Source organism: Dromaius novaehollandiae, chromosome 3 (genome assembly GCF_036370855.1).
Source record: "Dromaius novaehollandiae isolate bDroNov1 chromosome 3, bDroNov1.hap1, whole genome shotgun sequence".
NCBI classification, from domain to species: Eukaryota; Metazoa; Chordata; class Aves; order Casuariiformes; family Dromaiidae; genus Dromaius; species Dromaius novaehollandiae.
Genome location: NC_088100.1, coordinates 122,043,665 through 122,060,940, shown reverse-complemented (window position 1 = coordinate 122,060,940; position 17,276 = coordinate 122,043,665). Strand labels below are relative to the sequence as shown.

At 39.4% G+C, this 17,276-nt stretch overlaps 1 protein-coding gene across 3 annotated transcripts in view; it reads left to right on the top strand.

Annotated features, from left to right (window-relative positions):
* PLCB1 (phospholipase C beta 1) overlaps positions 1 to 17,276 on the top strand; it is a 436,237-nt gene that overhangs the window by 394,943 nt on the left and 24,018 nt on the right. For 2 of the 3 annotated variants that reach the window (XM_026094677.2, XM_026094678.2), the window contains exon 32: positions 12,188 to 12,252. The exons of the other annotated variant lie outside the window; for it this stretch is intronic. In XM_026094677.2, coding sequence (XP_025950462.1) covers positions 12,188 to 12,226 — 39 coding nt within the window. In that variant the 3' untranslated portion in view covers positions 12,227 to 12,252. The remainder of the gene's footprint in view (positions 1 to 12,187; positions 12,253 to 17,276) is intronic. 3 annotated transcript variants of the gene reach the window in all.

The window sequence follows — 17,276 nt, the reverse complement described above, 5'->3', positions numbered from 1 at the left end:
TTGGAGCAAACAAAATAGTTTACAAGTCATGCAAAAATGAGCTGACACTCAGAATGCCAAAAACCGTTCTGTAACCCTTGGAGATCATTTTTGATAGTACTTGCCTAGCTGTATTCTAGACCGTTCCCCAGAAGCTATGACTTTTGCGGTTTTAAATAATAAAACTTTACAATTCAATTGAGTCTAACTTTTACTTTTAATTAAGGAAGTTAATTGGAAAATGTCCTTACAAATTAGGTTTCTCCCCTGACATACTTTAAATAAATAAGTTATGTTGGAAAACAAGACAGAGATAAATGAAGTAGTTTCAAGCTCTCAAAGAACAAGAACTGTGTAGTCCTCTAAAGCAGAAGTTTGTTTCATCATCTAAATATCAACATATGAATTGATATTTATATACATTTATTAATTTAATTGTATTCTTTTAATAAGAAATACAGGGAAAATAAGTACTATTGCAAGTTGCTTGTATCGGTATCACTTCACATTATATTTGAATTTCACCATTGGCTAGTGCTGTTGAGCTGCCTCAAAACTGACCTAAGCTGAGCTAGTTCGTCAGAGCCCTCTAAAGTTATTATGGCAATTAAACATCTTTGGAGTGCAGCCCTTCTCCTGCCAGAGCTCAGATTTACCCCCAGCGGTGAGGGAATTGGCCACTGTCACTTAACCATCCCTTCTCGTAAGGGTTTCTGTGCCGCTGGTTTTATTGCTTTGTCAGGTGTGTCAAACTGCCAGCAAAAAAAAGCTCGACCAGAACCAGAAACATTACAATTTGGTCAGAGTTCAAGGCAATGATGGTTGCTGGTTCACTGTTTTAATAGCCCAGAGAACTGCAGGGCGAGACGGCTGCACCAGAGACCAGCCTCAGCTTTCTTCCCGACCCGTCACCGGAGACGGCTCGATGAGATGTGTAACCCCCACCTTTCTTCCCTATTTGCAGTCCTGCCTATTAATGTAAACTCCAGTTGGCAGCAGATTATATTAACGCACTTAATTAACTTAAGCTACATCAACTAGCAAGCAGACACAGAACTTGTTCAGCCATGCCTGCAAGGATGGCATAATCTCCAGGAGAGAGAAGGAGGCTTGCTGGGGATACTGCCTGCTTTAGCTACACCAAATAATTTGCCCATGAGTGTGAACTGAAGCCCTCATTCCAAAAAAAATTCTGGAGCTAGAGCAAATTTGAAACATGACAAGGTTACTTTAGCTTCCTTCTATTTTTGCAGCAATAATAGGACTCCATGCCTCCAAGAAATTGTAGTGTTAATGAATTTGCAATAGCTCAGTACAGGAACAGAGCCCTTAAAATGCTTTGTTCTGCATGGGTCTCTCACAAAAAGAGAGAACTCCCTGCCCCAGTTGCTTCCTGAACATAATCTTCAACCAGATGAACTATATAAATATTTGTGCAAGAATTAAGAATTTGTATTATAAAAGACAACTTCAGGTATTTCTTTCTTCTTAAACCTAGTGAATATACATTCACTGTGATTATTACATTAATTATATACCTACTGTATATCTTGCAATGAGATTAATATCTTCAAGTACTGTTGTTAAAAAAAAAGTCCTAAGAAATGAATAAGAGACAGACTGGTATAGCTTTTCGAATAAATCTTTATCCCAGGAAAAGCAAAATGAGGAAGATATCGGTTGCAACCTGGGGAGAAGTTAACACTGCGTTGTGGGGAGTGAAGGAAAGGAAGCTTTATTGCTGGGTGTAAAAGGATATAAGTAAAAAGACATATTAGTGATAAAAGAATCATTGCACCGAAGAGGGATGCAAATGAGTGCCCCATGCCAGCACAGCATGTCGCAATAGCTGCTTCTCTTCAAATCACACAGCGCTGTGCCAAAGATACCCTTCAGTGTCGGAGACATGCAGCGGCCTGCTGCACGAACAGGGCGTGCTCTCTTCCATGTAATGAGCAGCAAAGCAAGATCTTTAAACAGCTAATATGCCAGATAGAAACCGTAACCCTCAAGCATAGGATTCCACACAACTCCATGCCTGAAGGGAAGCTGGACAAGGAATTTTTGGGTGTCAAAGTAAGTGCTAGTAACAAAGTGGGACACTGTCTAAAATCCACGTACTTCGTAAGCTGTGAATTTTCAGGCCTGGTTTTGTAAGCACTGAGAATTTTTGTTTGCCTTGTGAGTCCTGTAAGCCTCAGTGCAACATTTTAAAATACCGCAGCCTGAAATCGGTCATCACTTGGTATTTAGCCTGGTGAATAAAGAAGTCTTCCATTTATTTTGCTGGCCCACAATTGGTACAGTTTTGGTTTGGCTCTTCTTCTCATTGTTTCTGAATGGTGCTGCTCTGAGAAAAGCATCTCTGGAGCTTTGGGGAATTAGGAATCTTTCAGACTGATAACCTGTTAATCTTATCTTTCATGGCATTAACCAGTTGGAGTGTAAATTCTGAAAAAAACCACATATATGGTGTTTGGACAACTAGTTTATCTGGGTTCACTGATAAAAGAAAGTTTTAGGGGAGACTTTAAAAGAAGTGTATGCATTGTCTCATCTTTTTCTGCTGACAGAGTAGGTAAGAAACACCAAGCTATTCAAGACTTGGTGCAAATGAAGAAATAACAGTTGTTGGCACCCGATTTGAGAAAGCTCTAAAGAAATGTCTGTTTAGAAATCTGCAGGGTTGTTGCCTAGAAGTGTTTTACATTTGTGTATCATTCTTGCCTTTGCATCTTAAACTCACACTTCTGGGAGAAATGTGGTTCAGCATGCTGTGATTGATCAGACGAGCCTGAGCAGATTTTAGCTTTTTGCTGGGGAAATGAGGCAAGAATTCTTGAAGAAAAAAAAGTTGATTCACTAGTAAGCAGAAGTAACACATACTCTTCCTGTAGTTGCCTCTTCTTTCATTTATGAGGTTTAGTGAAAAGAGATAGGGACCACATAGCTCTTCATTTTATTCTCTGGAATTTTGGTATCACGCTGAAGTCTTTTTTCAGGTCCAAGTCAGTGCTGCTTTCCTGGTAACTCTGGCATTAGAAGCTTAAACATCATGAGCATGAATGCTCAGAACCAGCGTACTTCCTTAATTCAGTACCACTCTGCTAGGTCCATTTTCCTCAACTGTTCCCATGCTTTCATACTTTCTTGACTTAACTGCACTCCAAAAAATGAAAGAATTGGCCTGTATCTACACAACACAATCATGAACCATTGAAAATGGTTTTGTATAAACCTGACATCAAAAGTGTGGGTGGATAAGGTCAAACCCAGATGCCACCTGCAGATATTCTCTTGGCACAGAACTAGGGTATTATTCTCTTTAAGTCCGGAAAGGGCTGGAATTGAGACAGCAAGGCAGGGTGGTCCCAAATTTATTGTGCCAGGAAAGAGCTCCAGTGTACTGTGCTCTCAGTTCCTCAGACTGCAGATAAAAATCACATTTAAGCCATTCTGCACTTCTGTAATGTTGAGAAGATAAATTTCAGAGATTGCCTCCTATTTTTCCCTCTTTGCCTAGCCCCATTTTGGCCATTTTGTCATTGCTTAGACTGGTTGTTTTTATGAACCACAGAATTCAGTAGTAAGTGTAGACTTACAGTCTGCCAGCTGAGTCAATAATATGCTGGTTTTGTAGCTAATTCTTCAGGGTTATATGCTGTTTGAAACAGGAAATCCATGATTTTAATTAACAGTAAATAGGAAATAGTCTGCTGTGAATTGATCTTAAACAGGTACTGCTGTACTAAATTAGTTCAAAATAAGCAGGATTTTCCACTCAGCAAATAGATATTAAGGCATCTTGAGTTTATCAGCAGTAGCTATATTACCCGTTTGAAACTAACTTTAGTTTCAGAAAAGAATGAAGCTGAAAATCTGTTCTTAGACTCAGACTAATGAGGTTAATATACGGTCCTGAGCACAGGGAGAGAAGGGACTTCCCCCATGTAGTCATTTGAAGAACTAATTGGCATATGTATTACATCTTACAAAATAAAAGGAACTAATAATGATTTATTGAAAAACAAGATTTTTGTTTGTTTATTTCGCCATCATTTAATGTTTAATAAAATGTTAGGAGACTTGACATTTTCCTGATCTGGTGTTAGACTAAAAGATCCTTTTATCTGACATTTCATTAGGAAGAGGATTTAGATTTTGAACATTCTCATGAAATAAATCTCCTTTTACTACAGGAAAGCTGGGCAATCTGCTATATTTAACACAAAGGAGGATCTACAATTGCTTAAGCTATCATGCTAGCTCTGTAAGCCAACACCATGCTATTGCTGTCAGGTTTTAGTAGTATTAAATCTGAACCAATAAATTGTATTTCATACCGTTTTGCAGATGGGAGAACTGAAGTCATAGCAGTGAAATGATTTATGGAAAGTCACAAAGGAAATCAGTTGGATGGACGAGAATGCTAAACTTTTATTTATTTGAGGCATTGGATCAATGAGACGTCCTTTTGGCTGAATCTCAATTGCACTGGCATTTGCTCATAACCATTTCAGCAATGTTACTGGTATCGCTTTGGATTTATACTGATGTGATTTAGAATGGCATTTTGGGTTAGGGGAAGAATCTTCTTTAATTTGCAATGTTCAAAATTGTAAGCATCATCTACAGAACAAGAGTGCCTGTCTCACCATCAAGATCAGAGGGCTTGATTCTTTACATCCCCTGAAGATAATTTACATATAAGCCACTGAGAAAAGAAAGAGCAGCTGTTTATGGAACAGCTCTTCTTCTTCTTTTTTTTTTTTTTTTTTTTTTTTTTTTTTCTCATACATCACTAGCTGGGAGAGCCAAATGCAGCATTTGCTGTTTTCTTTCACTGTGCCTGTTGATAAACTGAGACAAAACTGAATATAAAATAAGTTGCATTTGTAAAAGTACTAGAACATACTTGACTCTGAAGGTGAGGAGAGGGCATATCTTGGAAAAAAGTGTTCAAGGGTGGATATGGAAGGAGATAAGGCCACAGTCCTTCCAGTGCCTGTCTCTTGGCCTGGCCAGAAGACTCCACTTCCCCACTGCTGCAAGTGGGCCCTAACAAACACGCAGGCTTCTTACAGCAAGAAGGGAAACAACACGTGTCAGTAAACGCAGTGATCTAAAGCCAGATTGTGGCTGGTCCCCTGTGTCGATGCACGGAGGCAGTAAAAGAAGGACAAAGGAGCAGGAGGTGACAGGCTCCAGGGAATGGCCATCTGAGAGCCTGCATCACATCAGAGAGCGATGTATTGTCTCATGGCAAAAAGGAGATCAGGCAGGGAGAGAAATGGGAAGTTTAGGGAAGCTGAGCCTGTCTTGCTGGCTCTTCCAGTGCTAGTGGAAAAATCCACATTTAAATTACGCATTGATGAAAATAAGGGGAGAATTCCATCTCCCAGACTGCGCAACCTCCCCCCGGTATTTGCAGACACTGGGCATCTTTGGCTCGCCCAGGACCTGTGGTGGTTTAAGCAATGAGAAAACAATCTGTACAAGATCTACTGTTTACAACACTTCACGCTGTAAAACAATCAAATAATGTGGTACATTTGCTAAATTGGGGGAATGAGTAAACTTCACTGAAAAGCTTTTGGGCTTTACTCTCTTTGACCTGTTTACTGTAAGGACAGAGGGAAGATTGAGCCATCCTAGAATACTGCTGCAGGCTGTGCTCTTACAAAAATAACTTAACTAGGTTAGCTGATGCTTAACTAGGCATCAGACAAGTAGTTCCATTTTTTGGGTACTATGTATGTTATTTTAAAATTATGCATTGTGCAGGCAGAAAACCTAACTATTTTAAGGTGTAGTTTAATTGATTTCTCTTGATTTTATGGTTCACCTCAGAGGCAGGAGGTCCTTCCTGCTCCTTGTGTATGTATATGTATTCATCTTCATAATACTCGAGTTAGAGGATGAGTGAGAATACAGCATTGCTTAGCATGAAACATTGAGATACCTAATTATATCAAAGGACTGAGTGTTTAATCTAGATAGATTAAGTCTGTAAGAGAGGAAGAGTGTCCTCAACAATACAGGTTCACGTATAAGGATTCTGCAAGCTTCATACTCTCCTTCTATGGAATAACAGGGTTTGTAAATAGTGATTGTTTTCAGTGTAGAAGCCATGGTATTCAGATAAGAATCTAGCTTTCTGGTAATGAGAGCAGCGTAGGACAACTGAAGAGGCTTAATTATCATGTCAGCAAGATGTTAGTAGTTCTCAACTGAAGCACTTGGTGGCCATGTCACCATAGCAAATGAAAGAACTTTTGACTTGACTTCAGTTCTTTCAGTGCCTCATATACAATCATAACAACAAAAAATTATTCTCAGTAAAATACAATATACGTCTATATTTCTGTTCTTTGCTTATGCCACTCCCAGTGAGAATCAGTCTCTCTTTGAGTCTCTCTTTCCCTTTAATTGACAGGGTTGGAACCCGTTTTCCATAATCGGTGATGAGCCCTAAAAGAATCCCTCACCAAACTATTGTTCTGCACCAGCTATAGTAATACTGACTTCCTTGGCATTCTTTCCATTTTCTAAAGTAATTTTGACTTTTGGTGATAAGGAGCTGGTTCACAGGTGTTGCCTGATTACCTCTCAGACTACGGCAATATGCCATGGAGTGAGGAGTGAACTTTAATTTACTCTGACTGATATCAATAGCGAAATTCAGATTGACTTCAATGGAGCAAGACCATGTCCTAAATGAGTAAGTCTTTGAGACTTTCAATTAAAAGCATCCACTGAGACATTCACAGAATCTTACTGATCTCATTACCACAATACATTAACTGTTCAGGCTTAACCAGATGAGCAAGAGCTCTGTAGGAAAGATACACTGGTGTGTAAAAATCCTGAATTGGATTTTATGTGTCTAACTTTCATTTATTATAATAATGGAAATATATTTCTAAGAAATAAATGACATTTCCTTGATCTTTGTTTAGCTTGCAAGTTAATAAATGTTATTCTACAGACAGTAAAAGTGATAGATACAATGTTTTGTACATACCAACTTTCAGTTGTGCTTTGCCTGGATCTTGAACTGAGGTTCAGGATTTTTTTTTGTTTTTAATTTGAAAAATATATATACAGGCTTCATCTTTTGGCCTTTGTGGAATTGTTAGATAATAGCAGTTTATTTTTCAAAAATGGTATAACTGAAGTAATCAACAGGAAGCAGGGGTGGAAATCTACTTTTCTTGCTCAGGAAGAGAAATAAGAGAGATTATTATCAGACTATTCTCGCTGCAGTTGGATTGTGTATGTAAAACCTAAGTGTGAAATTGGATAGTGAGTGATTTCACTTATATTATTGTTAAACCAGTGATTTTCACTGACATGCAATAGAATTAATCTGGATTGACTATACCCTGTCACGGAGTGAGATCAGAGTCAAAACCATTCTCTTTCTCCTGCATTTCCTCCTCCATCCATCTCGTTCCCAGCCAGTCTCAGACCAAGTAACAAACAACTGAATGGGTGTGCTCTCTTTGTGGTAGAGATGTGGAGGATCTTTTCTGTTCCGTGGAAGATGAATACAATAAAATTTCACAATTTTTTCAATATAAGATTACAGATTGCTACTTTAAGTGTTTTTGTACTGTTTCTGTGTTACCACAAGCTAGATTTTGTCCTAAGTGTGTGTTTGTACAACCTTGCTGTAGATTACATCCGTGGGAAAGCATGCCCTCTATCCTTTCTTGTCCTTTTCCTTTTTTTGTTTTGCAATTCAAGCTTCTGTTTCGCAAATTCAGTCTTCTGATGTCTGCATAAAGAATGTTCCTATTTAAAATACATCTGTCTGAAGATGAACTCTACGGCACATCTGCAAACAAATTTTAAAAGAATCATGACTTAATAACAATTTAGGCCAGAGCTTCCATAAAGTCCAAGACAAGTTTGCTTGGTCCATTGGCTGACTAACAGACCATATATGCTCTTTTCCAGATGGCACATTCTTTTTTCCCCAACTTAGTGGGCAGTGAGCAATGCTTGAATCTTAGTCAGCAGGCCAAAGTTTCAGCAGAAACATGTCCCTCAGATTGCCAACCAATGAACATTGATAGACATGTTATAGTACAGACATGGGAGCAGGCACTAGGCCTGGATGTTTCATTTCTAAAAATATGAAGCCACTTGGGTTGAACTATTGACTTAAAACCTTTCCACTTCCACTCAAGGTGCCTTTGAAAATCTTTTCTTCTTTCTTTAACATGGTGGTTTTGTGCTTCTGTGGTCTATGAAAATAATGTAGGTGTAAGTCAGAGGCAGAGCCAATAGCAACACATCTGAGTTGCCAGCTGAATAACTGAGAGAAGTCTGAATTTTTAATAGAACTAAATGTAGTGCTATGAGGCAGCCCTCGTGGGTAAGCAATATTCTCTTTTTATTTCCCCTGATACAATATATTTTTCTTTATCATATTTTTACATGTTCATAAAAGGTAATTGTAAAGAAGAATACATTCATATTAGCAGCATTTGATTTCGGGTATAAAGCCAGCACAATTTATTGCAGTACATGACCAGATTCTGGCTACATTTCTACACACTTGCAAGAATATAAATCTAGGCTGAATACAGCAGTATTTCTTTATAGTTATGTCACAATAAATGAAAACACAACACAACTCCTAATGATAGCTTAGAAACCAGAAATATAAATGTACCTTTTTTTTGACCCTTGTGAGGGTCACAAAAATATAGGGTCACAAAAATACAACAGAATATATTCAATTCAGTATTCTAAAAGCTTAAACTTGCACTGAGTTATTTCTGGACTTTCTGCTTTAGAAGGTGTCTCCAGAAAACTGCTGGGAAAACAGCATTAGACGTTAGTGTTAGTATTAGTATTCTTCCACAGTCTAGTTCCTACATGTGTCTTCTCTCTCGAATGTCGTCCCAGCATCAATAAAAGAAGTAGCTATTTGGCTGCTTAGTTATGATTTGGGAAAGCATACGTACTGTCTGTGTTGTATTATCTACACAACAACGTTTTCACAAAAAGCTGCTTAACACACTGTCGGTACATACAGAAAGATAATTCTCACACTAGAATCAAGAAATTGCTTGGGGAATTTAAACGAAGACCATGTAATTGCAACAAATGCAATCACGATCATCAGAATGAGAAACGACTTCAAATTAAATGTTTGTTATACGTGTGTTTCTTTCTGGCTTTCTCTTATTTACGCTGCAAGACAATGCTGGAGCTTCATAACTAATGAGCACTCTGTGGTGAATATGTGTGTATAATACATGATATATGTCCGCTACACTAACGTCACTTGGATCAAGAGAATCCTAATGGTGCAAGTGCACAGACTGTATTGTTAAAAACTCTATAAGCTATATAGGTTTTGAATGATGTATACCTTACTTACAACAAAAGAGTTGTAATTGCATAGCACTGTGGAATTCATGCTATCCAGATATCTCTGTTACATTCAGTGGACTGTGTTTTGAGTACTTGCTAAATAATCAAAGGGAAAATCCTCAGCTTGATTAAGTAGAGTTGTTTTGCTATCATTTTTGGATGTTGCTTTTTTGACATGTTTACTTTTTTTGAGCCTGATGTTTGCCCTCCAGGTAGGTAAAATCTGCACATTGCAAATGTGTGCCTACTTTGCACACCAAAATCGTGGTGTGTGAGCACTCACCAGTACATGCCTGCAATCACCTGCATGCAAACTAGACATACATTTTCACAAACACCAATGTGTCCTTAACAGGGAGGCTGGCTAAAAATGGTGCCACAAGTAAGAAAAAGCAAGAATGTTGAACAAACTAAGGAAGTTAGCAAGAGGATGCTCATTAGTGTTCTCAAAGATTGGTTTTAGGGGAATTTCTAGTCAAATGCTAACCTGGCTTTAGTAGGTATGTGCCTCACTGAAGTAACTGTGCCAACATCCACAATAACAAAGTATTTGTGTGCTGCAAACATATATGGAATTTTGTAAAAATGGCCAGTATGAAGTACGGCACTTTATCTGATTTGTCTGTCAGTGGGAACACAAAGCCAGTGAAGCATATAGATCAAAGGGACAGAAAAATGAAGTGCATCAGGAGAAGTGATAAGGAAGTGTGCAAAACAAAGCAGTTTTCTTTTTTCACTTTACATTTCACCTTCTTGCTGCTATATTTTTTTCTGCTACAAACTGTCACTTTCTGCTTCCTCAGCTAATATTTTAGATTCATTTTGCATGTCAAAATGGTGCAAGCTACCACTATCACTGGCACCCATTTCCTGACCGTCTTATACCCAACATGTATCTTATAACACCATTTGTGTCAGTGTTAATGTAGTAGTTTTACAGCCCACTGCTACCAAGGTGAGAAAGAGTTCAAGGAGAAAATAGATAAAATGGTTTCATTAATTCATAGCAACACAAAAGACGGCATAAGTTCCCTTGTGTAGAATTTCAACCAAATCCAGCCACCTTAAGTTAGCTAATTACAATTTTTGCCTGCCATTGTGACTCAGTTATAAGACGTTTATGAATCTGCATGAATGTAAAATGAGGACACAGTGTTGAAATGTATTGTTCTGCTTCTTTACCATCACCAAGGAAGTGACCCAATAATTATATTCAGTTTTCAAAATAAATTCCGTTTACAAAAAATGCTTTGAGAGGAAATGTTTTGTGACAAATTTAAAAAGTACTGCTTCAGTTATTAAACTATCTTAACTTTAAACATTAAACCAGAAAACTTAATTTTGTGCTGTTGTTTTGTTTCTTTTTAAAGGTTTCAGTTTTCAGTTTCATTTGTAGCAAACCTGACAGCCAACAGCTAAGGCAAAGTACAAATGACCTCAATGAACTTGCATGCAATTATTCCAGGGCTGAGTCTGACCTAATACCGCTATATTAAATTGGCTGCCGTTACAACTCTGGCTCTTGGACATTGTAAATACAATAGGTATACTTGGTATTCACCACCTCAAATACGTGGTGGAATATAAAGTACATGATGTGGAAGTATGAAGAGTTTAGTGGCACCAACTGTATCATAAAATATTGATGATTTAACTTGTACAAGCAGAACCAAGTCCAGCAATATACTCATGCAGTTACTATCCATATGAAGCAGTAAATCTCTTAGTACTGAAATAACACTTTATTTTAGAGTAAAACAAGACAGCACAATAATTTAGCACAACAGAGAATGAAAAGTACTGCAGTCACTTGAAAATGTGGTAATTTTGCTTGAATACTATGCTTAGGAAGAACTAAAAAGTCACCCTTCTTTGTATTCAGTTCTGTAATTTTATAGCCATTTCCTAGTAACTGCATAAGCTGAAAACCTTAGGTCCTTTTAGTTGCTGCTGGAGTACTTCCAGGACTTCTCTGATCCAGACCTTAGACCTCTTTAAGAGAGAGAGTTTAACTTAAGGGTGCTCAGAGTGGTGTGTGATGAGCCACAGCTATCCCAGGGAGTCAGCACTAATTAGCATGCAGCTGCCTGCAGCACTTCAGGGTCTTCTAGGCTGACAGGACAACATGAAGATCCTGCCACTCTTTCAGACTATCATGCAGAAGTTTCAGCTCCAGGAATAAGGCAAGTGAACAGTAGTAACATCCCCAACAACATCACGTCCTGCACCTCTTCCAGCCCAGGCACTCATGCAAGACTGACTCAAAGGGAACAGGCCATCTCGTGAAGCAGCAGCACCACTTTTGTAAGCACTTGGTGTTGTCCTTGGAGGTTTTCTATCCAACCTGCATGGACTTAATGGGATTAGGCCCGACTGCAGTCTGAGGGCCTCATGCTGCGATGGCCTTAGGTATTTCTTTAGACACAGACTTCAGGTAGCATGGCTTATGCTCGTTTTTCCTTCAGAGATATGCTTCTTTCCCCCTCTCAGAAAGAAGGGTGTCACTTCTTGTGTTGTTCCTAAGCTCCAACTTCAGCTAAACTCAAATCTCTCACGTAACACAGTTGAAATATTGTCCTCTTTTAATATGGAGTGACAGGCTGTAATAAATAGACTGGTTTCTCTGCCTAACATGTTCCTACCAACTAGTCAAAAATTAATGAGCTGGCACACAGAAGCATGAAGTGATCTTTTGTTTTTTATTAAGTGCATAGATTAAAGAGATGTTATGTTACTGTAATGCACAGAATTATGTCATTTCAGCTTAGAGTAATTGTTAATCACCTCAATTGAAATGATCCTTGGTTTTGTTTTAAAGAGCATAGAAGAACAAGAAGTAGAGGAAAAACAGAAGTAGAAATGGAATATGAGACTATAGTGAAAGTGAGTGAAATGTTCCCCTTTTTATTAGTAATGCTAATGTTGTTTTCATTTTACATGTCAAAACTTGAGTCAGGAGTGTCCACAATTTACTGCCTGGTGGTTCTTCTGAAATCTTTGAGCATTTATAGCCCTGATGATTATCTGCTAGCTGCATAACATATGCTGCCACTGGCCATTACATTCTTTTTATACCGGGAAAGCAATTTGTGGCTTCTTCAAATCATACCCCACCCCATTGTCTGCCTGCCTGCTTTATTTATTGCTGCTTTTGCCCCACCTCAGTGCAGCAGTTAGGAGCTGTATGTAGCAGCATGATTATATGAGCTTTCTTTCCACAGCCCTTTGGGTCATCAGAATATTCTCTGCTCACAGTAGCTGCAGTACTCTCAGATCAGAAAACCGGGCACTAATAAACATTTATCTGAAAAGGTAAAGAAGATTTGGGGGTGGGAGGGGATGGGTGGGAAGGGGAAGAAGTGCAGAAGGAAGAGCTGAGAGCAGCTAAAAGGAGTGGTAGGAGATAGGGGAAAGGTGTTGAAGTAGCAACACTGGGTATCTCTGAAGGATTAAGCAAACCAGATGAAAAGCAGATAAATTAAGAATTTGTCATCTGGGACACCAGACTATGGAATAAGGAGAGAAAGGATAAACCAGGGCATCAGAGCAGGAATAAAAATTTGGGGACAAAAAGAAAAAATTATGAATGTGAATCAGTAAAGCAGGATTAATGAAGCCTGAAGGGGAAGATTTGTAGGTAAGAGTGAGTTTTTCAGGAAAGAGGAAGGGAACAGAAGACAACTGGGGAAAGACAGTCTAGCCTGGAAGAAAGATGAAAGTAGATTAAAAGAATTTTTTTCATTGCTTTATGGAAAGGCTAATGACTATAACATGCTAATAGCATGAATTAGTATTTCAGGGATATCTCTGCTATCAGGAGACATAAATATTTATAAGTGAGCTTCCTGAAATCTCCTGTAAATATGGTTGTGCCAAGGAGGTCTTGTGCATTCACTGGCAAGGGGGTGGGAATGAACCACACATTTTTGTCACTGAGCTGGTGATTCCTGTTTCCTTTGTATTTTTATTTAATCCTTCTTCTATTGCTGCCTTCTGGAATGCTTTGATATGCTTTGCTTCTCTTTGATGAGAGAACCACCATGGCTTCTCAGTGAGGACTGTATTTGGTAACAAAACCTGCCTTTCTGCTATAATTACCTGGCTGCAAAGGATCTGGGTTGCTTGCCACAGGCACCTACATGCAGCGTTTGCTCTTTGGTGTCTGCTGGCTCATCTAGCACATCTGTGCAGGAGTAAGGGCAGCAGCCTTTCCAAGAGCCCTGAGCTCCTCATCTCTAGGGAACATCCTTGTCTGGCTTCTCACCACCCCTCTCAGCCTGCCAAGCGATGAAACAGTTTGTGTTGGCACGCTGGGCACTTGTGCAGCCCTCTGGCCAAGGGAAGGAGGGAACCAGGAAGGAGGCGATGACTCCTTCATCACAGTCTGATTCTTAGTCCCTGCCACCCTTTGCTGGGAGTGCTGGCAAAGTCTCAATTGTCCTCTCGTGTTGTAAAACACAGGAGGTTGCAGGGCTGCTTCCATTTGTTGGGGTTGTGGTGTAGAAATCTGGGGTTTCTGCTCTTCGGAGAATTGGAGCATACAGGTGAGTGCGGCAGGTGGTGGAGAGCTGTGGAGGAGGAATTCTCTCTGACTGCAGACAGTAATGGTAGAAGGAAAGACTCAATTCATCACACAAACAAGTAACAGTTCTTCTGTAAATCGCAGTCCTTCCCCATGACCACCTGGGGCTCTGTTTTTGGAACTGCTCCCGTTCCAGTCTCTGTGGTATCAGTACCAGTGTTAGCAGCAATGCACCATCAGCAGTGCTGAAGGAGCATGTTGACTGTAATCTCTGTTCTGCTCCTTGGCCAGCATCAGTACATTGACTCCTTGTACTTCTCCATGGGTTGTTTTATCAGTCTCCTTTTTTTTTTTTTTTAACACTTACCATGTGTACTTCTGTGGGCTTGTATTGGTAAGAAAGAAGGAACCAACTCTGTGTGTTTGCTCTCTACCTTGCCCAGTTGAGACGGCTTCTAAACTCTGGTGAAATGCAAATACTTTTGGAGGGGTTGGCGGGAGAGGGTTGACCGATACATAAAGTGTGACTATAACTTGATTTGTTCGGCTCTTTTGCCATGAGTCACCTGTCTCTGTCCACATGAACAATAACATGTTCTTCATGTATCTATGCATACCATTACGTGCTTATGATTTATTTTAATGTTTTTGCAAAAAGTGATCATTTTTCAAACACTTTAAAAGGAATACAGTTAATTCTAAATATTGTTTCATTCTCTCGTTGTGGTAAGGTCATAGATTAAAATTGCTAGGTGGATCCCTGACTTCATGACTGCTGTTTTCCTCTTGGATACAGGCAAGGCAGCTAAGAATGTAAATTTCCTGAGCAAAGTAGTCGTGACAAAAGAAAGTAGAGGTCATAGTGAATATGTTGGCAACCTGACAGTATTCAAAAGAGTGACTTGCTAGAGATGGCAACATTAAATTGGCAACTGTTCACCAGCGAACTGGGATTTCTATGTTGTTTGTGTTTAAGGGTCATGAAAATACTGATTCCTCTTCCTAAGAGATGTGCTGTCTTCCTTTCCTGAAAAGCAGGAGCATGTGTGTGGAAAGGGAGGATGTGAGTGGAAAGGAAAGGATCTTGGGAGGGTGGTGGGGAACTGGGCAGTCCAATTGGCTACTGCAAAAGTAGAAGGAAATCAGACCTCCGAGAAGAACCTTCTGTGGTGTCATGTAATCACTAATGATATCTCATCCACAAGAGCTGCCTCTTTCCTTTGCTTCCTCTTCCTCTCAGGACTTTAACCTCATAGACTGTATGTTTAGGGAATGGTATTAGGGGAAGTGCCATTCAGGGATGCCTACAGCGAGAAGTCAGAAACAAAATGGATCAACACCAAGTGCTCGTGGAGCTCCGAGATGGTATGAAGGAACCCATCACCCCCAGGTTCCCCTCACTCCAAAGCAAATGTGAGAATCATGGGAAGAAGCTTTTTTTCCTTCCATCCCTTTCTACCCCAAGCGCTCACTGCTTCAACTACAGGGCAAGACATTTTGAATGTCACATAGTAGCTGTTCCGGATAGGAGTAGGTCAGGCTGCACAGAAGGAAGGAATCAACCCAAGTATTCATGTATGCCATTAAGTGGTATCTCAGCTCTCACCCCCATACAAGAAAGCGCTGGGTTTCAGCTCAACAGGACTAGTGACCTCAGAGAATATTTGCATGCAGGAGAGGTACCTAATCCTTATAAGCCGTGATGATGGCTGTGCAGAAGTCTGGAGAAATGACCTAAATTGACAACTTCATTCAAGGACAGTCTGTTCCACAAATGACTAGATATTAGCCATATATAGGAGGAATTTTCTCTTGGTTAACAGTGTTGTGATTTATGTTTGTCAATAGCAGAAACCTAAGATTAAAATGTGGAGACAGAATAAGAGAATAGAGACTTACCAGTCAAGTCTGAACATGCAGATGTTTATTTTCGATGCAGAATGACTGTTCCAGTAGGATACTTTGGGAAGGGATGGCTCATGAGAGCTCTGGAAAGTAGGAGCTCAGGTGTGCTGCTACAGTTCCCTCAGCCTTGAACCCGTGTTTCAGATAAACACTTAAGCACATGAGAGAGTTTTCCAGTGGGGCTTACAGCCACGTGTAGGTGATGTCTAGCGTCAAGCTGGCATCTTTTCTAGATGTAGACTTTTGTAAGTCTTTTAATAGCAGTTATATACCAGAATTCTGCCTGGTGCAATGTCAGCCACCACTGTGTGGCATGTGGGGATGATATTGCATGTGGTAGCTTGCATTCTGACATCTTTATTTTCATAAAATGGGTGCCAGTGCCTAAATAAAATATAACGCATGTAGCATGTAGGGCAGATTATTTTGCAAACAGCTAATACTGAATTTGAGTATTTCTAGAAACTTACAAGATAGAACAAATTATCTCCTGTGGTCCTTCTTGAAATTAAATATTTATATTAGCATATTTAGAAGCAGCTGTTAAGATCAGAGTTTTGTTCTGCAGGGTGTTATACAGACCTTAATGGAGATGTGGCATATGCGTCACTGAGACCTCAGTGTAATATTGCTGCTCTTAAAAGGCTCCTTTCTGCTGAAAATTCTGAAGGTTCAGTTTTCAGAGCAGGGTTCAGGTTTCAGCAATTGTTACTACTGGTAGGACTGATGGTCTTGGTAGCAATTAAATCATCCCCTATTCTTTTAGTGATACACCTTATACTGCGTAGCTTGGCTACTGCTGCATTTAAGGCATAATAGATGTATGAGTCTGTAATGCTGAGTAGCGTGGAAATTACAGAAGCTTCTGAGAATGATAACTCACTGTCAGTCATTTTCTCAGCATACAAGGGAGCCATTGTAATTCTGAGCAGGATCTCGTGCTCTCCATAGCATAATGAAATAAATTCTGCAGTAACTTCTAAATTCCATGTCAGTGATAATTTCTCCTCTTGACCTGGAAGACCCTTCATTCCTATTTATATTCAGACAGACAGACACTACTACTGTGGCTCACGCTTGGAAAATACTAATTGGTTGAAAATTAATTCAATTTTTTAATTATTACTTGGCTTTTTTTACTCTTAAGTGATTTTTTTTTTTAAGGCTGGGATTTATTTCCTGTGATATCAGCTGCTGTTTAATGGCTGCTATTCCCTCAGGAATTTAGTTCAGTGGCATAAACCATGTTTGAAGGTTAGATGTAGGCGAAGATCCTCTCTATTGGCTGCTGCAGAGACTAATACAGTGTGAAAAAACAATAAGTTTGTTCACAAGCCCAGATCTTTAATGCAAAATAAGTGTCTGTCTGTTCAAATTCCATACAGTTGCCAGTAGAATAGAGATACATGTTGTAAATAAGAATTTTGCCTGCTAAGAACTTGAGATTAGTCTGTGCCCTGCTGTATTGCTTTTGCGGAAG